The 20,328-nt window shown below is 48.8% G+C and overlaps 1 protein-coding gene across 4 annotated transcripts in view; it reads right to left on the bottom strand.

Moving 5' to 3' along the window:
• Positions 1-266: 266 nt before the first annotated feature.
• The window catches only part of DIP2C (disco interacting protein 2 homolog C), a 359,289-nt gene continuing 339,227 nt past the window's right edge, over positions 267-20,328 (bottom strand). For all 4 annotated transcript variants that reach the window (XM_081228458.1, XM_081228459.1, XM_081228460.1 and 1 more), the window contains 6 exons: positions 18,064-18,125; positions 9,741-9,798; positions 8,242-8,316; positions 6,237-6,411; positions 4,498-4,621; positions 267-1,850 (listed from right to left, as the gene is read on the bottom strand). In XM_081228458.1, the coding sequence (XP_081084584.1) occupies positions 1,598-1,850; positions 4,498-4,621; positions 6,237-6,411; positions 8,242-8,316; positions 9,741-9,798; positions 18,064-18,125 (747 nt within the window). In that variant the 3' untranslated portion in view covers positions 267-1,597. The remainder of the gene's footprint in view (positions 1,851-4,497; positions 4,622-6,236; positions 6,412-8,241; positions 8,317-9,740; positions 9,799-18,063; positions 18,126-20,328) is intronic.

The raw sequence follows: 20,328 nt of genomic DNA, 5'->3' as shown, positions 1-20,328 counted from the left end.
CCAGCAGCAATCTTAGTCATGCAGACCTGACACAGCCCCCGTGGGGCGCACTGGGGCAATTACAAAGTGAATCTTGCTTGGACAGCTGATAATTCTTCCTGGCTGGACGCAGACGGGCTGATTCAGTCTGGGAGTGTGCGAGGAGCTCTGAGAGTTCCAAGGCGTGTGAGGCGGCAGCAGCAGCAGCAGCAAGAGATGGAAATCAGAAGCGTGTCCTCGCAGGAGGTGCGGTGACGGGGGTGGGGGGGGCGGGGGGGAGAGGTGGGGGCCTCCTGCCCCAGCCAGTGGCTCTGTTGTCCCGGCAGCGGGGGCGGCTCCCCAGGCACGACCCCCTCCTGGTGAGTCTCTTCCCTTAAAGCCGCTGAGGGAGTCAGCACAACCCGCTGCAAATGACCACAGAACGACATTCCTTTTCATACCGAGGACCAAAAAAAGGTGACACAAACAAAAATGATGGGAACATTGTGCAGTGAATTCTTGCGGCTGAGAGAGCGCGTGCTGTGGGCCAGCTGCTCCCCAGGCCGTGCAGTGCGGTGGGCACGCGGCACTGACAATCCGCCGAGACCCCGCAGCAGAGGGAAAAGTGCACGTCCAGCTCCGATCCGCCACCTCTGAGGCGACAGCGCCACTTGCTGGTCTCTGGTTCCAGAGGTTCCGACTGTGCTGCTGGCTGTCTGGCCGCGCACACCAGCAACGGGCGAGAGTCTATCTACAGTGCAGTGGAGGGGACGCCATGCAAGTGACAGGTTCTGCGTTTTAAACTTTAAAATCTCCTTTGTTCTTAGTGAATTTATATTTCATATATATATATTTGTTGTGATGCTATCCACGCAAGATAATACAACACTTTTTATATTAGCAAACATTACAAGACTTTAATATTCTTGAATGTTTTCTCTGTTATACTTCTAGAGAGATCAAAATAAATTAAACGTTTTGTACATAATTACATAAGAAGTTAACTTATTTTATCATTTTAGTTTAGTACAAAGATATCTGCAAGGTAATTGCCGAAATACACCTTATTTATAATTTCTTCTCATTCCATGCTAAAATTCAAAGGCCGATTTATTAGCCTGTTTCTTCAGCACATTTCTGACAAAGAAAGCTGCTAAAATCTAATTGGAAGGTGCTATTTGGAAGGTTTTCTCGTACCTCAACAAACTGTCCTAAAAGGATGAGCTCCAGCAATGGCTTAAATTAGTAGCAGGTCCATGGCATTAAGATTTCATGACACATTAAAACAGAGAAAACAATTCTTTGTCACACTACATAAACTGTTTAAAAGAACCCATCTGGAGGGCAGAATATTTTTTTAATTGCTATTTTGGCTTAACAAAATACCACATTTACGAAGAAAGCACTTATCCAATAATTAAAAAAAAAGAAAAAGTTTTTGAAATGGGCTTTTCCAACAAACTGAAGGCAGTAACGCAAAGTCCTTCTGAGCAAACTTCACATTTCTCATCTCATCCCCGTGCCGATCAGGACGAGTGGAAAGTCTCCTCCCCACCACTTGGCAAAAGCTCTGCTCGGGAACTCGCCCTGGCGTCTGCACACTCGCGACACTGAGCAGATGGCCCGCCTCTGGGAGCGTCTACATGTTGTAGGCCACGTAAATGGGGTCCAGCTGGTCGGCCAGGAAGCCGTCGCGGAGGTGCATGCGCTGCTTCTCCCCCCGGGAGTTGATGGGGATGACGCCGATGTCCACCACCACCACCACCCCAACCACCAGGTAGTGCTCCTCCAGGACCACGTTGGTCACCAGGGGGACCAGGTCCAGGGCTTCCTGCTCGGACCCGTCGAGCTCAACCACAACCACCAGCAAGTTTGTCCAGGTGAACACAGCACTGGAAGAGAGAGAAGCATCACTGTACAGCGGGGCTTGAACTTAACGATCTTGTTTTCTTTTCCAGACGTTCCACTGGGTTCTTTGTGGACCTGCCTGGGCGTTAAGCCTCTTCAGGCCTGTTGGTCCCTGACCGGCTCTCATACTCCAGTCATCCGCACCTCCTACCGACCTGCTCTCGTGGTGGCAGCCGCGCCCCTGCGCTCCCTGGATCCACGCACCCCTAAGGGTGGAGTCTGTCCCGCCAGGTGATTGGGTCAGCCTGCAACATGGTCTGTGGGCTTGTCGCTGAGGCTAGGACAGCGGGGGCACTGGGGCTGGTCCTGACTTGCCTCTGCCACCAGGGGGATGAAAAACATGTGCAGACGAGCTGCCAGGCCCTGGCCCAGCTGACCTGTGGGCTCCAGCCACGCTGGGGTCAGATACCTCAGCAGTCAACTGCAGACCCAGGGCACATTAACTGATTCCTGTTTAAAGTACTGAGTTTAGGATGAGGGCAATGCAGTGAGACCTGACTCATGTGAGGTAATTCTAGGAGAACTCCAGAGATTTACCCAGAAGTGTCTTATTTTGGATCTTTCAACAGGAGGGCCACCCAGAGTATTTTGTCTGCCCAATTTGTAAAAGCCTAAGAACAGTATTTTACACTTTAACACCATATAATTGGGCTTTTAAAACGTGGTTGTTTAAGAACCTTAACATATACTGCCCCTGGCCACCAGAGCCGCGTGGAGGACAGGCTAGGCTCTGGGGCCCTGCAGTGGGCTGCGGGGATCTTTCTCTTGCCAGACACAGAGAAGGTTCTATCTCAGTTGTGAGGCAAGAAGTATCTGGGAACATTCACTGTTGTTTCCTGAAAGCATAGAGTATGCCTATTTGAAAAAATGAATATTTTGTTCAGTATGGCCAATGAATACATGAAAATGAAAGGGAAACATTGGAGAATGTGTTTAGCATTGGAGAATGTGTTTAGCAGACCCTTCCTTCTGGGTTGGAGAATGTGTTTAGCAGACCCCTCCTTCTGGATTTTGCTTTGTGATGAACGTGTACATCTAAGGGAACAAACTTGTGGGGAGCTGTTCCCGAGAAGAAGTGCCAGTGCCAAGTCCCAGGGCACAACTCCCAGGCACCAGGCACCGCTCCACAAGGGCCGCGCCTTGAGTCCATGAATCACATGTGACTACTGTGATGTGTGCTGGGGACAATCTTATCCTGGCATTTGAAGTCGATGGCGCAGCATTAGGACCAGCTCAGACTCCACAGTTAACTGGGGAGGGGGTTTGCCAGGAGGCCGCGGGCTGCTGCCAGCTACTCTCCTTCCGCCGGAGCTCTCCTGGGGCTGCAGTGGCTGAGAGGGTCGGGGGGCTGGACCGTACTCAGTGAGGCAGTCACAGGTGTGACCTGGCATCACATCCTTCTTTCTCTGCATGAAGTGACTGATGGGGGCACCCTGCGGCGGCGGGGGCACAGGCAGGGGGGAGGGAAATAACAGAACAGTTGTGCTGCACAGACTCCAACAGAGAGAAACCCTTCGGAATAAAACGCAGCTTTGTTCCACGTCACAGCATCTAAGCAATGCTCAGAACAGAAAGGAGAAACCCATGAGGGGCACCCCTGCCACACACTTTTAAGTGGAAACGGCACCTTTTCAACTAGATAGAAAATACTCGAGGGAGGCAATACAAGCCAGTCAAAATTATTTTCTTAAAAATACAAAAATGGAAGGCTGTGATTGGTATTTATAGCTATTTAGATGGAAACTAAGGTGGGTCCCTGCCAGTTTCTGGGCTGATACCTTTCTGGGGTTTCTGCCCTCCTCGACACACGAGTGGACAGGCAGCTTTGGCAGGCGGAGGACTTGTGCTTCAGACGGGCTCCGTCACTGCTTGCCCTGAAATGCGCCACCAAGTGGGGACGAGGCGCTCCCGTCCACCCGACTCTTGTATCTGCCAAGTCCTCTGTGCAGTGCAGTGCGTGGCCAAGAACACCAGCCTGCGTCAGCTAACAAGAGGCAGCCGACAATCTCAGACCAACCCACCTGCCGAGAAAACTGCTCCCGAGTGGCTTTGGAACAAGCCTCCCCTGGGGCTCCTGCCCTGAGCTTCCAGACCGGCTCCATTGGGCCTCTGCCAGTTCAGGGACTAAGGGAATGAGCAGACCTACAGCCAAAGGTGCTGAAGCCACTTTTCACTCTCAAATGCCACGTAAAGGCCCTGAGGAGGTGGTCAGTGCTGCAGCCCCCAGGCCAGGTGGTGATCTGGGCACACTCACACGTCACAGCCAACCAAACGGCCAGAGAGAAGCATGGCCTGCAAGGCCCCTCACCCCCAAGGGTGGCTGGGGTGGGTGACTTGTCACTGATAACCCAGTGACGCTGGCAAACGCGGCCTCTCCTGGAGCCTAGGGTCTTCCCACAGGCATGCTGCGTTTAGGCTCCCACGGACAGTCTATTTCCCCTACATCACGCCTTCCTTAACAAAAAACCAAATAATAAACGGCTCCCTGGAAACACCGCCCAGCCATCTGTATGTCACTCTCGGGAAAAGCAACAACTCTGCACTAGGAGTGCTCTTCAGAGGTTCAGATTCACCCTGGAAAGCTGACTCTGCCCAGGACCCCGTGCCCTCAGGCTGCCGCCCCCTCCTCACCATTCCGTGACGCTTTTGTGGGCTCTGATGACGGAGGTCTCGATGTCTATCGGGTGATACCTCATGCCGCGCAGCTCCATGGCCTCATCTAGGGCCCCCACCACGTAGAGGGCGTCGTGGCGCTCTGTACAGGGAATGGAAACCATGTGAGCTTCACCGCAATGCCGCTCAAGCCGCTTAAAAAAGAAAAAAGACTCTACCCCTGCATGCGAAAGAGATGCGAAGAAAAGATCACTGAGCAAGAGATGCTGTCTCCCTTCTACCAGGGAAACTCTGCAGCCCGAGGCTTTCAGGGAAAAGGTGCAGGCGGAGGTGCCGCCTGGCTCAGCGCTGGCCGCACGCCTGCACGTCCCTCCCCTCATCCCACAGGAGTAGCCTCCACACGCCGTCAAGTGCGTTATCACACAGCCCTCAGCAGCATCAGCACTGCCGGGACACGGGCCAGCAGACCTGCTCCCTGGAGTCACATGGTGAGGACCCAGCACAGCCCAAGTTATGCCCAGTTCCCTCTGGTGCCAGCATATGAGCTCTTAACTCTCTTATTACAAGCACGTCTGAGCGGGAAGAGGAAGCATAGTTTCTGAGAATGTTCATGAACAAAAATTTCCTTAGCTCGTGTAATTGTTAAATTTATTCTCATCAGCTGTGCAAACCTTGGGATAATGACAACATGCAGTCTGTCCATCTTTCCTTAAAAACAAGGAGACATCTTTAATCTTTAGACTAGTAAACATACCACGGTGAGTTTGAGAGAAGTGACTGACATATAAAATACCAGAAAATAAATCTTCTCCAGTTTAAGTCAGATGAGATGGAGGTAGTTACTTGCTGGCTTCTAACCACAGCTGCCGTGGGGTATCCCACTGTCCCAGCCCCCGGGCTCTGCAGGATGGGACCTGCCCTGCCTCCTGGGAGGCCTGGGTGTTGCTAAGCTTAGTTCTTCAAGGAACCCCAGATAGCACCCTCAAGTAAAACAGTCTATGATTTTCCCAAATTGAAAATGCAACACCAAAATATCTTGTACTTTTCCCCTAAATTCATGCTGGTTCAGCCAGGTTGGCACAGCTCCCATCAGACAGGTGGGTCAGGAAGGCTCGCTGACTTCTGGCTTTGAGTCTGGCAGGATCTCACCAAGAAAGCTCAGGCCCCATCTCTATGTAATACCCAAGTCCTATCTTTGTTTTTAGTGAAATAAAGAGTGGAGAAAGGATTCCAGGATCAGCGAAGACCTTAAGAGCAGGCAGGCTCTTAACATGTTAGTTCTGTGTAACACCCATGCCCAGCGCCAGCCCCTCAGAGCTGCTGCTCCGCTCGGGCACCTTGCGGCAGCAGGCCTGCTGGACAGGTGCAGAAATGCAGAGTACCCGAGGCCAGCGCCTCCCGCCCTGGAAGAGAGCAGCAGGGCTTCAGGAGGGCCTGGGCTGGGCTGGTGGCTCCAAGATTGGCAACAAGTCTGTGAGCTGCACTTACAGGCACTCGTTGTGGACAACACGGCACCTGGCTCTGGCCCCTGGTTTTAAATGTGTTCCTGGCTCACATGGGAGCACAGAGCACGTGACATGCAGCTTCCACTGCTGGATGCACTTGCCCTGAGCTGGCAGTCTCTCACACCCCCGGCTGTTTTCAGGCTGGCTTGCAGCAAGCATGCACGCATGCACATTCTCCCGGGATTGGGATCCCAAACCCCAGACGGGTTTCCGGGGTCTGAGGACCTTCGTGCCGCCTGTCGGGACTCTCACCTCCGTTTGCATCAGTGAGTTCAGTTCTCCGCAGGAACCCCAAATAGCCTGTTCGTGCCCAGACGGTCTGTGTGTCTCCAAAACTTAATCTTGAGTTGAAGTGATCTGACTGGAGGGACTCATCTCCGTAAATAGTGAAATAACCACTGGCATTGTGGGCACTGTGAACCCAGATCTGTTAAGGAAGCAAAATATAACTGGATAAGTTAACTTGAGATGATCTCCAGGGCAGAAGCTACTTTTACAGTTCAATAGATTATATTCCGTGCTATTGAAACTGTCCTTGCCCTGCAAAAACAAGATGATTCCAGTTTCTGGGGAGACACAGATGCCACAAAGTTTACTGAAACGAAGGCATGACAGCAAGCTCATGGCTGAGCAAACAACCAAGCCATCATCTGTTGAGAATTCTATTAAAGCAGATGGATTGAGGGCTTTTGAAATAAACATCAAATGAACGAGGTTGTATGAGTTTCCTTGTATTTATTCAAATGTACTGACTGTTTCTAAAAAGCAAGCTGGAAAAATGATAAAAAGCTTTGTGATTTATTTTCCCTTTCACCTGGTTTGCATATTTTGGGAATATTACATTGTAATAAAACAACACAACACAAAACAACACAAAATGAACTCTAGGAGGGAAAGGCATTGTAACATCAAAAAATGGGGGACAAAAGTGCCTGAGTGTGGAAATGGGAAAGAAAGACCTGCTGACACGGTGCCGACCACGTGGGCTGAGCAGAGCCAGGGACAAGGCAGAGGAGCCCATCAAGTCTGCACAGATGAGGCCCGGAGGAGCCGGGGTCTAGCCAGAGGCCCTCAGTCACACCTGCTGAGCAACGAGGAAGCAGACCAGAGATGGAGGGCACCCCGTCGAGCAAGGGGAAGGAAAACCATCTCTGTTAAGACATGTTCCCAGTAGAACATCAAGGTGCAGTGGTCCCTGCCCCTCCGCCCAGCGCACCCGCTCAGCTCCAAGCAAGGCCGCCCCCTGTGAGGACAGCACCCACCGGGAGCATCTCCAGGTGCCCGAGATGGCGGGTGCTACATCCCAATTTCATTCCTAGACATATATTTAAATGAAATTCCTAAAATATTGTGCAGCTCACAGACTAGTTCTGATCTTCACATAGAGACAGACGAGTGAGGGGCCAAAAACCGTCCAAGAAGAAAAAAGGTTTGGGGAGTGAGCAGTGGTTAGGACTCACACCTCATCACTATTCAACCCTTTACGAGGTACACATGTGTGCCCAGGGCACCACTCTAGGAGAGTGGCGGGGTTGGTGTGATGGTCGGGTGCCAGCTGTGGCAGCCTTTTCTGTGCGGCCAGAATGGGTCAGAGGAAGGGGGGAAGCTGACCGAACAGTGGGCGGCACCTCCAAGAGGGTCCTAGAGGGCAGGACAGGGTCACTGTCGGCTTGGCCTTGGAGAGGAAAACGGGGGGGTGGGGAGGGGAGGCAGACATGTCAGAAGAAACAAGTCCATCAGGGAGAGAGAAGGACAGTGTAAGGCAGAGGTGGGCACACCTGGCCAGCCGAGCAGGGCAAGCTGCGGGGATGACAGCCCAGGAAGGGTCTCCTGCAGCCACACGCAGCCAGCAGCGCGCAGGATGAGGGGGCGGGCAGGGAGTCACTGGCCAGGTTCGTCGTCAACACAAGGGAGCGGAAGTGACTTTCTGACCCAGATAAACACCTGTCGTGTCCCCAGCCCGCCTGCCACAGTTGTTGGTGCTGTTATGATTCTGGGGTTCGCAAGATTCCCTCTGCATGTTCTCCATCATGTTCCTAATGAAGGACTTCCCTGCTGTGAAGGCAGCAGACACGTGGAAGACAAACCAAGGGCTGGGAAACAAGGAAACTCAGTCCACTCACATGAAGTTTCCTCTTTTCTAAACTTTTTGAAGAGAATCTATGATACTCCCTTAAGGAAATCCCACTTTGTAATCCTGAACTTTCATGGACACCCTGTACCTCACCTCACCCAGGTGTGAGTCCCCAGAACTCACCTCACCCAGGTGTGAGTCTCCCAACGGTCCTTTTGTTTCTGGATTGGCAATTATGATCCGAACCCCTGGAAGTATCTATGTTGGAAAGAAGAGTCTCATCAGTGGACAGACAGGTAGATACTGCACAATCAACCTTGACCTTGCTTTCATGCCATGTGCCTATTTTCCTGATTAAATGGTTTAGAAAGTGGATCGCTTTAAATCAAAATTATATACCACAGCATTATATAATTACAGCAAAACAATTACATTTCATTGTAATTATTACAGTGACAGAGCCTGTGTTAAAGTGATCCTAAAATTAAGAATTTGAACAAAAACATGATAAATGATATGATTTAACAGGCTCAATGCTCGCAAAATAGGATTTAGTGGAGCTGCTTTGTGGTGTCCAGAAGAGACGGCCGTCACCACCCATGCATCTGCTGAGCCACGAGGACACCGCGCCTGGGGCTCTGCCCCTCTCCTCCACCACACCGCCCACTTTTCCTGCTGGTAAACATCTTCTAGGACAATGTCGATATGAAGCACCTCCTTCTTAATGGACGTTTAGCTCAGAAATGCTCCACATTCCACTGAAACCACGTAATGAAGCAAAAGCTGATTCTGGAAATTTAGAACAGAACCCATCTCAGTTCAGCTAATTAACACTGTGCGGTTGAGATAAGGCATCTTATCTGTGGTGAACGCTCCTGGAACACGTGTGACGAACGGCCCGCCAGACCGACTTGGGTGGGTGGGTAGTGCTGTGTCCCACCTTAGAGCCAACTTAGTACCAAGAATTCTAATGGGCAGTCATGTAGACACAGATTGTAAAAGGTCCAAAAACAATATGTTTTTAGAATTATGTTAAATGGAGAAGAGATCTGACGATTGGGGCCAAAAAAGAAAAAAAATGTCCTCAATTAGGTTTAAATATGTTTCTTGCATTTAGTTCTATAAACAAGATAACCACCGTTGCAGGAACAACTAGCTGTCCCCTGATAACCATTCTTTGTCCAGCTCCACAGTAAACAAGCCCCAATTGTTAGCCAGGCCCGTAGACATTCAAAACCAATGCAGTGCTGCCAACCTGCCTTTCAGCTGTGGGCGACAATGCCCAGTGATACTTAAGTGTGAGTGAGGCAGCTGAGGAGCTGTCCTTACAGTCTGCACCTTTGGCCTTTTTTTCTGCTTCTCCTCCTCTGGCTGGAATGTGCAAAGGAAGGCTGGAGCTGGAAAAACCACTCTAGACCCTGAGGCACCCTTGGGAGGGGAGGCCAAGACATAAGATGCCACGGTCCCTGGTGGTTTCTTCTATATGAGAAAAAAACCTAACTCATTTAAAACACTGTCATTTTGAGTTTCTGTGCTCATGGCCAAAACCAGTCCTGATATACTACATTCAAGAAAACTTTTTTGAAAAAAAAAAATCTATCGTCTATTTCTTGAATTTTCAAAGCCCATAAACTGAGACTCGTGTTTATATGGACATGCATACGCCTTCCTTCAATACTTACTTTTCCTGATTCCATTAGGGGCAAACTATGAGGAGATCCTCTTTCTACTAAACGGACTCTACAAAGAGAAACGGAAGGTGTTACTGTGTTTTCTGTACCAGTGGTTCCCTTCCTCCACATCCAGCACTTGGTCAATGCCTGGCAGTTTGATGGGGGACATTAACTCTGCTGATGAGCATTACCCAACGCAAAGATAGTCTAGAAGTCAAAGAAAAAGCAGTCGATAGTAGAGAGGATACAGCGAGGGCCACCACAAAGGCCATGGAGAATGGAGATGCAGTCCCACCTACCAACCCGAAAAATGACTGGGAACGATTCTGCATTTAAAGTAAACGGGGGTCGACGTAGCACTTGCAGAAAAGGGAAAGAATAAGGATTAAACTGCATTCCTCAAAGAGCTGCCACCCCTGTGACAGCGATGCCTGGTCCAGAAACACTCACGGCCCTGCCCCTGCAGACCACAGGCAGGGCCTCAGACACAGCAGCACAGAACCCACCTCTTCAAACAGGCGCACTAGAGAGGACCGGCCAGTTCAGACAGCAAACGCTCCTTTTAGAAAAGAAGCTCTTTTCCATTTAAAAACTATTCACTGGTGATTTAATCTTAAAACTGTGGAGGACTTTGGTGCCAGTCACAACCTGAGCTCGCTAAGTCCTTCCCAGCTGCGTTATTTTAACTATTCTATGACTGGTTTTACATCTCTCCATGTTACTTTGAGACTGTGATGCTGATCATTCATCTAAAAGCAACTTTTATTTAAGGAAAACGGAGTGAAGGGGAACCTGCTGGGATGCTTGACTGCAGACCAAGGAGGGCGTCAGCAGGAGGATGGGGCCAGGGAATGCGGGATTGTCAAATTCACCAGCATGACCCATTCTTTGTATCAGCACAGATCTGCCCCCATAACTGATAAGTGTTGCTGAAGGCGGATGGGCAATGAAGGAAGGACCCTGAGAGTCACAGCTTGGAGGGGCTCCTTCGCAGGCTTTGCTCTGGTCGCCCAGAGTGAGGGTCCAGGGCGCGGATGACAACATGAGCAGGAGGAGGGCAGACAGACAAGGTCCCAACGGAGAGGGGTGTGGGTAGGGCTCCCGTGCCGGCAGGCATCCTGGGGCTGCAGGCCTCTGAAAAGCAGCTGAAAAGCTCTTACTTTCAGGCAAAGGATGCCCTGCCTTCCAGCTAGCCTTTGGTGTGGTGTCTCGTGTTGCTGCAGACAAAAGGAGCAGGGGAGACCCTGGGAGGGCTGGAGGTACCTGAGTAGCTGCAGCAACGACGTAATGAGTGGAAGAAGTCACTGCAGCAATTCTGGCGTGCTTTGGTATTTGTCTCTAGGAAGACCCTGATGCTGACAGCAAGAGATGAGGGCTATCAAAGAAAAACCACCTAGATCTTACACTACTTAAGCCTTCCAGAATGTGGGCACACCTCCTTTTATTGCACTTTGTTTGCTTTACTGCACTTCGCAGATACTGTTTGTTTTTGTTTTTTTTTTTTTTTTACAAATTGAAGGTTTGTGGCAACCCTGCATCAAGCAAGTCTATCAGTGTCATTTTTCCAACAGCATTTGCTCACTTCATGTCTCTGTCACATTATGGTAGTAATTCTTGTAATATTTCAAACTTTTTCATTATTACTATTGCATTTATTATGATGATCTGTGATCTTTGATGTTACTATTTTAATTGTTTTGGGGTGCCACGAATTTGCCCTTATAAGATGGTGAACTTAATAAATGCTGTGTGTTCTGACTGCTCCACTGACTGGCCATTCCCCGTCTTTCTCCCCCTCCTTATTCCCTGAGACACAATGATACTGAAATTAAGCCAATTAATAACCCTACAATGGCCTTAGTGTTCAAGTGACATTCTTCTCAAGGAAAAGTCACGCATTTCTCACTTTAAATGAAATAGTAGAAATGATTAAGCTTGGTGAGGAAGGCAGGTCAAAAGCTAAGATGGGCTGAAAGCTAGGCCTCTTTGCACCACCAGATAGCTAGCCAAGTTGTATATGCCAAGGGAAAGTTCTTGAAGGAAATTAAAAGTGAACATATGAAACAGCCTTATTGCTGATATGGAGAAAGTTTTAGTGGTCTGGATAGAAGATCAAAATAGCCACAATATTTCCTTAAGCCAAAGCCTAACCCAAAGCAAGGCCGTGACTCTCTCGAACTCTATGAAGGCTAAGAGAGGTGAGGAAGCTGCAGAAGAAAGTTAGAAGCTAGCAGAGGTTGGTTCCTGAGGTTTAAGGAAAGAAGCCTTTTCCATTACATAAAGGTAAAGGTGAAGCAGCAAGTGCTGATGAAGAAGCTGCAGCAAGTTATCCAGAAGATCTAGCTAAGATCATTCATGAAGGTGGCTCCACCGAACAAAAGATTTTCAGTGTAGATTAAACAGCCTTCTATTGGAAGAAGATGCCATCTAGGACTTTGATAGCAAGAGAGGAGAGGCCAATGCCTGGCTTCAAAGCTTCAAAGGACAGGATGACTCTTGTTAGGGGCTACAACACCTGGTGACTTGAAGTTGAGCCAATGGTCATCTACCATTCTGAAAATCCTAAGGCCTGTAAGAATTATGCTAAATCTACTCTGCCTGTGCTCTGTAAATGGAACAACAAAGCCTAGATGACAGCACATCTGGTTACAACATGGTTTACTGAATATTTTAAGCCCACTGTTGAGATGTGCTCAGGAAAAAAAACTCCTTTCAAAACACTACTGCTCATTGACAATGCATCTGGTCACCCAAGGGCTCTGATGGAAATGGACAATGAGATACAGGTTGTTTTCATGTCTGCTAACATGATATCCATTCTACAGTCCCTGGATCAAGTACTAATTTTGACTTTTAATTCTTATTATTTAAGAAATACATTTTATAAGGCCATATAGCTTCCATAGATAGTGATTTCCCTGATGGATCTGGGCAAAGGTAATTGAAAACCTTCGGGAAAGGATTTACTATTCTAGATGCCATTAAGTATATTCATGATTCATGGGAAGAGGCCAAAATATCAACATTAACAGGAGTTCAGAAGAAGTTGATTTCAACCCTCCTGGACGACTTTGAGGGGTTCAAGATTTCAGTGGAAGAAGTAACTGCAGATGTGGTAGAAACAGCAAAAAAACTAGAATTAGAAGTAGAGCCTGAGATGTGAGTGAATTTCTGCAATCTCATGAGAAAACTTGGACAGATGAAGAGTTACTTTATGGATGAGCAAAGAAAGTGGTTTCTTGAGATGGAATCTACCCTGGTGAAGATTCTGTGAAGATTGTTGGAATGACAACAAAGGATTTAGAATATGGCATAAACTTAGTAGATAAAACAGGGGCAGGGTTGGAGAAGATTGATCCAAATTTTGAAAGAAGTTCCGCTGTGGGTAAAATGCTATCATCAGCATTTCGTGTTACAGAGAAATCGTTCCTGACGAGTCAGTTAATGTGGCGAACTTCATGGCTGTCCTATTTTAAGAAACTGCCACAGCCGCCCCAACCTTCAGTAAGGACCACCCTGTTCAGTCAGCAGCCAGCCACACTGAGACCCTGCACCAGCAAAAAGATTATAACCCACTGAAGGCTCAGATGACGGTAAGCATTTATTAGCAACAAAATATTTTAAAATTAAGGTATGTACACTTAGTTTTTTCAGACACAATGCTATTGCACACTTAATCGACTACAGTATAGTGTAAACATAACTTTTATATGCATTGGGAAACCAAAAAATTCGTGTGACTTGCTTTATTGTGATTTTCCCTTTACTGTGGTGGTCTGGAATCAAACCCACAGAATCTCTGAGGTCTGCCTGTATGCCAATAGGCTTAATGATGCCATCCTTCAAAAATAAACTACTGGCTGCATTAAGACAGAATTAAAAGGGACTAAAACTCTTCTAGGACCCAGGCAGCATTATGCTAATTTAGGGTGGGTTATAATTAAAAGTTACCATTAGAGCACTAAGAATCTATGGAACTTCACCTGTAGCAGCTTTCAGACAGATGTGATGCTTGCAGGAAATATCAGTGCTGGGAATGATAACTTTTTATAGCCTGCTGGGTCAGGAGGCTGCAGTCTGTTACACTGAACTAAACTAGGCCAATTTGAGTAGTTAGGTTAAGTGAGAAGAAGCCTGTGTCCAAGTGCTGGCTGGCCAGCTGTGGAGTCTGGATATTGGCAACTGGCTACAGATGGAGAAAGCAATAAAGAAAGAGGCCAAATTGGCTGGGAAGATTATGAGTGGGCAGAAGCAGGGGTGAGGAAAGAGGGAAAGAATGAAAGAGAAAGGGGCCGAGGTAACGGCTGGCTCAGTCCACCTAGTCTGGCTGCTGCTATGGGTGGGGCAGCTGGCCAGCGAGTAGGCTGGGTGTCCTACAAAGGCCACACCATCAGGCAAGGGAAGGGAGCAAAACCTTTGCCAAAAATGAGGGCTGTTCTGGATAAGCTATGCTCTGCTGTTTGTCCACTTACAGCCACCACTCAGGTAGCTCCAGCCGTGGCACTATGACAGGGATGACTTCTGAGCGGGGCACCTGGTGTCATGAATGGAACCAGGCCACTTGAGCCAAGAGTGGGAGCAAGTGCCCTGGCCTGCAACTCGAGCCCAGACGTTGTGCTTCTCCTCCTCTTAGACCCCAAGGTTCCTGCCAACATGGGGACTGAGTCCACGGCCCGGTCCTCCTTCAGCAGTGGGACTGCTGGCCACGCACACTGGCCGGTCTCTGCCTCTCTGGCCAGCAGGCCTCCCCTGCTCTCGGAGTTTAGGAGTTTATCTTGTCTCCTGACCCTCCCTGCTGAGCTGAAGCCTCTGAGAAAGGCAGGCAAATGGGATGTCACCTGAGGATCTCACCTGAAATGTGGGAAACCCTACCAATAAGAACTTCCTCACGGCCTCCTGGCTGGGCTGCTGAGTGGTGGCAGGGGCCTGGGCAAGCACGGAGGGCAAACGTAAGGACAGAACAAAGAATTTCTTCTCTGGTCAGTATGAAACGGTGCTGTCAGCGATTCACAGGCAAGCAGGAAGGGGGCGCTGGAATCACTCAGGGGTGGTCCTGTCCTGCCAGCAAATGCCACACGGGTGGCCGTTCCTCCACTTAAAAATATCCACAGAGCAAAGAGAAAACCACCCCTTACAGGAGGAGACAGAGATGTGTCTTTTGAAAGAGCTGGGAGCTACACACACACAGGCAGCACACACAGGAGGGCGAGTGACTCACAGAAATACAGGAGACTCAGTAGGAGACCTTCCCAGGCTGGCACCACGGGGTCGGGTGGGGAGGCTCTCTCCCCCCGGGAATGCGCCTGCCCACACACCGAAACCCAGTGGCTCTGGAGATGAGCCACAACCAGGAAACCACAGCACCTTCCCCACAGGAGGGCTGGCAGTGCCACAGCTGCTGTCAGGAGCCAGTCACTTCAGAACCACGGACAAGAGCCCAGCGTGGGCATGTCCTGACAGAGCAGGTCAAGAGGACGGGTGCCGGACTGCCCAGCGGCCAGCCCAGACACACAGGAAGAGGAGCTGACAGGGCCCAGCGGTGTGCACTGGGCAGCCAGGACGAGTGTGCATGGCATTCCTGCGTCCGGGGTGGCCCTGGGCCGAGTCTCCCATGTCCCTGGGCAGCAGGGGGAGGACAGTGCCTTCCAGGAAGGGACACGGTAATTATTCCTTAACGTAAGACACCTATTTGGGTTTCTGCCCCCTTCAGAAGAAGGGGCCCAGCAGGAGAGAGCGGCGATGAGCCCGGGCGTGTGGCAGGACCTCAGCTTGGAGGAGCTGCGTGTGGCAGCACCAAGCCAGCCTGGAGAGCAAGGCTCCCTGCTGTGACTGTGAGAGGGTGCCTCCAGGGACAGAAACCAGCAGAAAACCACGTTCAAGGGCAGGACTTTGCTTTGGTTTCTTAAGTCAAATCCTGACGAAGACGAGGAAGGGACAAGTCCAGTGCACGTGTTTCTGGTGTCTGACAGCCCCTCAGCTCCCAGCCATGCCTGTCCTCTGATGCAGGACAAAGCTGAGAATGTGAAATGTGAGCCTGGAGAGCGCCACAGGGACAGAGGCGGGTACGACTCTGAGACTTTCTCATGAGGCCTGGACAGGGCGGGTGTGGGATCCCTCTGACACTGAGCAATGTTACCCTTAATTGTAAAGGTGGATGACATTCCTGACAGTGTCACTAACGTATGACTGCATAGCAATTTTCAGTTCACAAAGCACTTTTACTTCAGTTTTGAATGACCAAGTCAGGAAATGTATGTATAAGAGATTATTTTACAGATTCGGACAAAAGTGTCACTTAAAAGGATACAGACTTCCCAAGGTCAAAAGATTAGGAAAAGAAACTCCTACTATGACTCAGGTCTCCTGGCTCTTTCTAGAACAGTGAAATCAATCTGATACTGGACTTTTATTACTTTACCATGATACACTGTACGGGTTCCAATTTCACTTTTCCTAAATCACAACTTTTCTCAATAGGAAGATTTGCCACACTGAAGATAGTTAAGAAGGTAGGTCACAAAGCTGTTAGAAAGGAGTTTCTAGATTTCTTTCCTTTTCCAGGAAAGAAAACTCCCTGAACCCCACTCCCAACCATCCCTGGTACTCCAGGAGATTTTTAACACACAATGGGACCAACTGTCCTTTCCTGATTACTATTCTTGTAAGTCCGTTTCAGACTGTAACCTACCCTCTTAGGCCCCAAAGATCAGCAGTTTTAATCTAAATGGTCTTACAAATTTGATCTTCATGTGTTTTGAGGGTCAGGTCACAGACAGAACTGCATAAATATTACTCAAACGGCGATTCTTTGATGAGCTGTTGCTCACCTTCTGAAGTTATAAAGTTTTTTTCAAATAATTTTTATAGGGAGTAAAGCAGATTCCTTTTTAAAGCCCAGAAGTTGTATTTGGAATTTATGCCCCTGAAACACTGTTACTTAATCTCTTCAGAGCTACGTGTCTGCATTTTGAAAATGTTCTGGACGGAGCTCTGCTCTAGTGGGCCCGTATGCCCTTGGTGGGCCAGTGGTTCTCTCTGCCACCAGATGGGCTGTATCCTGTGATTCCCTGTGAATAGCAGGGTCTAAAATGAGGGTTACAGGGGCCGGGAAGCACCTCTAAGTGTGATGTGTTTAGGTGAATGCAGCGTTTCTTAGTCTCGGCACTGCTGCCATTCTGGTCATTTGCTGTGCGGCAGGAGTCTGTCTTGTGCACTGTAGGATGTTTAGCTGCATCCCTGGCCTCCGTCCCCCCACATACCAGCAGTAACACTCCCCAAATTACGCTAATCAGACATGGCAACATGGCAACTCGTCCGCTGGGGGTACAAGCACCTGGCTGGGAACCCCTAGTGTGAGTGGGGGCTGGCATTCCCCAGGATACCTGAGCCTGCATGGCACACCCGGCCTCTTCTCAGCCCCTGCAGCTCTGCCCCTGACACACTCACTCACACACGGGACTCAGTATCATGGAAGAACACGCTCAGCCAGACCAGGCCGGGGGCTCCTGGTTTCCCACCCACAGCTTTCACTCTGCTCTCCCAGGTGTTGTGAGCACAATGCACACGTCAGTAGGCACCACGTGAGGACATGCAGATAGCAGCCCAGTATCTGGCCCTCACAACGCGTCCACAAGCACCTCTAGTAATTTACAAAAGGACACCTTCTACTAGAGTTCACGCTTACTATTAACACGTCATAGAAACATCAATGAATGGGCATCTCCACAACTACCCCAAAGAAATGACCTAATCAATGGGGAAGTCTACAGGAAAATGATAGAATTCTCTCTTCCCCCTCACGCATGTCAGGAGGGACCCCTTTGGGAGTAGAAGTTCTGCTAAAGATTCCTCATCTTGTCTCCACCTTCCCTCCCTCAAGGTGAACTCACAAGCACTCACCAGCAACACCCCCTTTCGTTCTTGCTCAAGGTTGCTTAGGAAGCTGCACAGAAAGGTCACCTGACTTATATTTTAGTTTTTCATGGAAATGCCTGGACACAAATTTTCAATTCATGTAAAGAAATGTGGGCAGTGTTGATATTTTATCAGGTGCAAAATGGTGCCTGACTAGAGTGTTCAAGTAAAGGACCAAGTCTTCTGGGCAGACTGTGAGAAAAAGCAACTCTGGTTGCAACGGCTCTGGGCCAACTGTTGTCATTTGTGTCTGAAAACAAGAATTTGGTTGCTCCACTGGGTACCTCATGCAGTGAATGTGGAGAGCTGTGAAAGCTCACTCAATGAACCACCTTGTTTGGAGCAGATGATTCTGTACTCCTCCTCCTTCTAGAAGGAACCCTGCATGCCAGGCACCAAGAAGACAAAATCACAATACCTGTCGTGTCTCAGAGCTCTCATGTCCACGTAGACGGTGGTGGGATCGGGCCCCGAGGTTCCCTGCAAGCAAGGACACAGTGAGGTTAGCATGAGTTTGCCTTGGAGGAGCTGGGTCTGTGCTTCCTACTGGCTAGGGAGCATTTCTCTGGCAAAGTCTGAACAAAACCCAAAAGCACTAAAACCACACCTCTCAACTGATAACCCAACGCCGAAAGGAACACCTTATTAAGATAATACTGGACTTTTACACAGCTTGACTGTCAATCACATTTATGAAAATTAGAAAGAAAAGGGGCATCTTGCCAAATAAAAGAAGGCTGAAACTACAGAGGCAGCATTTGGCAAAAGCAGGTCGCTGAGGACGTGAGGAATCATTTGCTGAGAGATTTTCACCACATGCATCCCAAAAGGTGTATTTTTAGGGCTCAAGATATTGAAGTAGAACACGTGACATGAGCTGACAGATTAAGGAAGAAGAGATAAAAGATAATGACCTTGTTCCTTCTAGTTCTAATTGTGCCTTGGTTTTCCTCCAATGCGGGAGGCCATTTTTGCCCAGGACATAAGTCAGGGAGATTGTGTGTTTACCACTGGTCATCTGGGCAGCACCCTGTGTTCTGAACTATTCATTTAACACAGGGTCCAGAAACCTTACCTTGGCATCATAAATCTCTTCAAAATATATGCTGAGTTGACTTCTGAACAGTGATCTCTGCTTATGTAAGAGCAATGGCATTAAAGCTACATTACAAACCAAAATTCTACATACATTTATTGGGAAAGTAATGCAATACCTTGGGTAGAAAAAGACAGAACCTAAGAAAAATCTGCCAAAAAATAAGGGAGCCTCTCAGAATTTATTTGAAGAACTACAACTAAAATTCTTCATGAGAGAATCTTAATCTTATACCAAAGGCACGTTTAAATATAAGAAAAAGATAAAAATAAAGACACCTTCGTTGTACCATACTGGACCCCCTGATAATCCTCCCCACAGAGAAAGCACATGCAATCAGCCTGGAGGAGGAGCTGCACTGCCGTGTGGCCACGGCGCCCTCGCTGATCTGTGACTGCTTGGGGGAGCCGTGTTACAGACCAGCGCTGAGTGGAGAAGCGGTTTGTGGTCTGAGTAATGCAAAGCACATAACCATAAGAGGCCAATTAAAAACAAACAAATCAGAAAACAGGTCACTAGAAGTGGAAAATGAAATAAAATGGAGATGACCCCAAACTGATGGTATAAATGGAGGCACAGCGTTTGTCACAAACGCGAGACGTCTGACAAGATCTGAGAAGTGACACCGCGCTGGCCGTCAGCCCTCCTGACCACGGGTCTAGAAGCCCAGCCCATCTCTGCACTCAACTCCTAGTCTGCCCACTGCTGGGAGCTGACGAGACGGTGGTGGTTAGCAGGCACTGGTGTGGATGAGCGGGAAATCCCTACCTTCTCAGCCAGCTTCCACAGCCGGTGGGGCTACAGCAGCAGGAGGTGGGAGCAGAGGAGAGGTGAGGACACCAGACCAACAGACACCGAAAATCCAGGACACACGCAGACACATAAACAAACAACCCAACAGTAAAAGTGGGATGAAGAAGAGAGAGGGGTGGGGAGGAAAATGCAAAAAGCAGGGAACAAAGTAAAAAGAAGATCAAAAACAATGTCAAATATGGAAGTCGTTAAAATCAATCACTGTACCATTAAAGGTTAAAAAAAATCTAAAAAGATGTCCACATATCCACAGAGCAACAGAGGAGAGTAACAGATGACTAGCCGCGGGAAGGTGGACCTGAGTAATTGCTTTTAATACATAGGGTCAGTGGGTTTTGATTTTATGGTACCTTTCTCTAATTTCTTTTCTTTTCCTAGAAAGTTGGGAGTATGAATTTTATTGGCCAAATCTGTCAAGTGTTCCTCATTGAAATAGTTTCAAGTTTCTTACTACAACAATGAAGGGGAGCCTGGAAGTTTGTGGATCTAAAATCAGGGTGTCTAGCCCTACTCACCTACAAGATTAGGATAAGAAAAGAGGTCAGAGTACGAGTGAAGCGTGAATCAAACCTTGGGCTCCTAGGTGGTCTAGCTCAGCAGTGCGGGGAGGGACCCCCCAGTGAGCACCCTGCTTCACCCTCAGCTCTGTCCTCAGAGACGCTGCCTCCATTTCCCTCTTGTCTTCCACGGTTTTGGTGCCCACCTCTACCCCTGTTAAAGCATCTATACCCACGGGGGAAAGACTCCAGAAAGCAACATGGGCAAACTTCTCTG

This window comes from Mesoplodon bidens (assembly GCF_964165515.1).
Source record: "Mesoplodon bidens genome assembly, chromosome: 3".
NCBI lineage: Eukaryota > Metazoa > Chordata > Mammalia > Artiodactyla > Ziphiidae > Mesoplodon > Mesoplodon bidens.
Note: the sequence above shows the minus strand (reverse complement) of the source record. Positions and strands in the feature narration are given on the sequence as shown.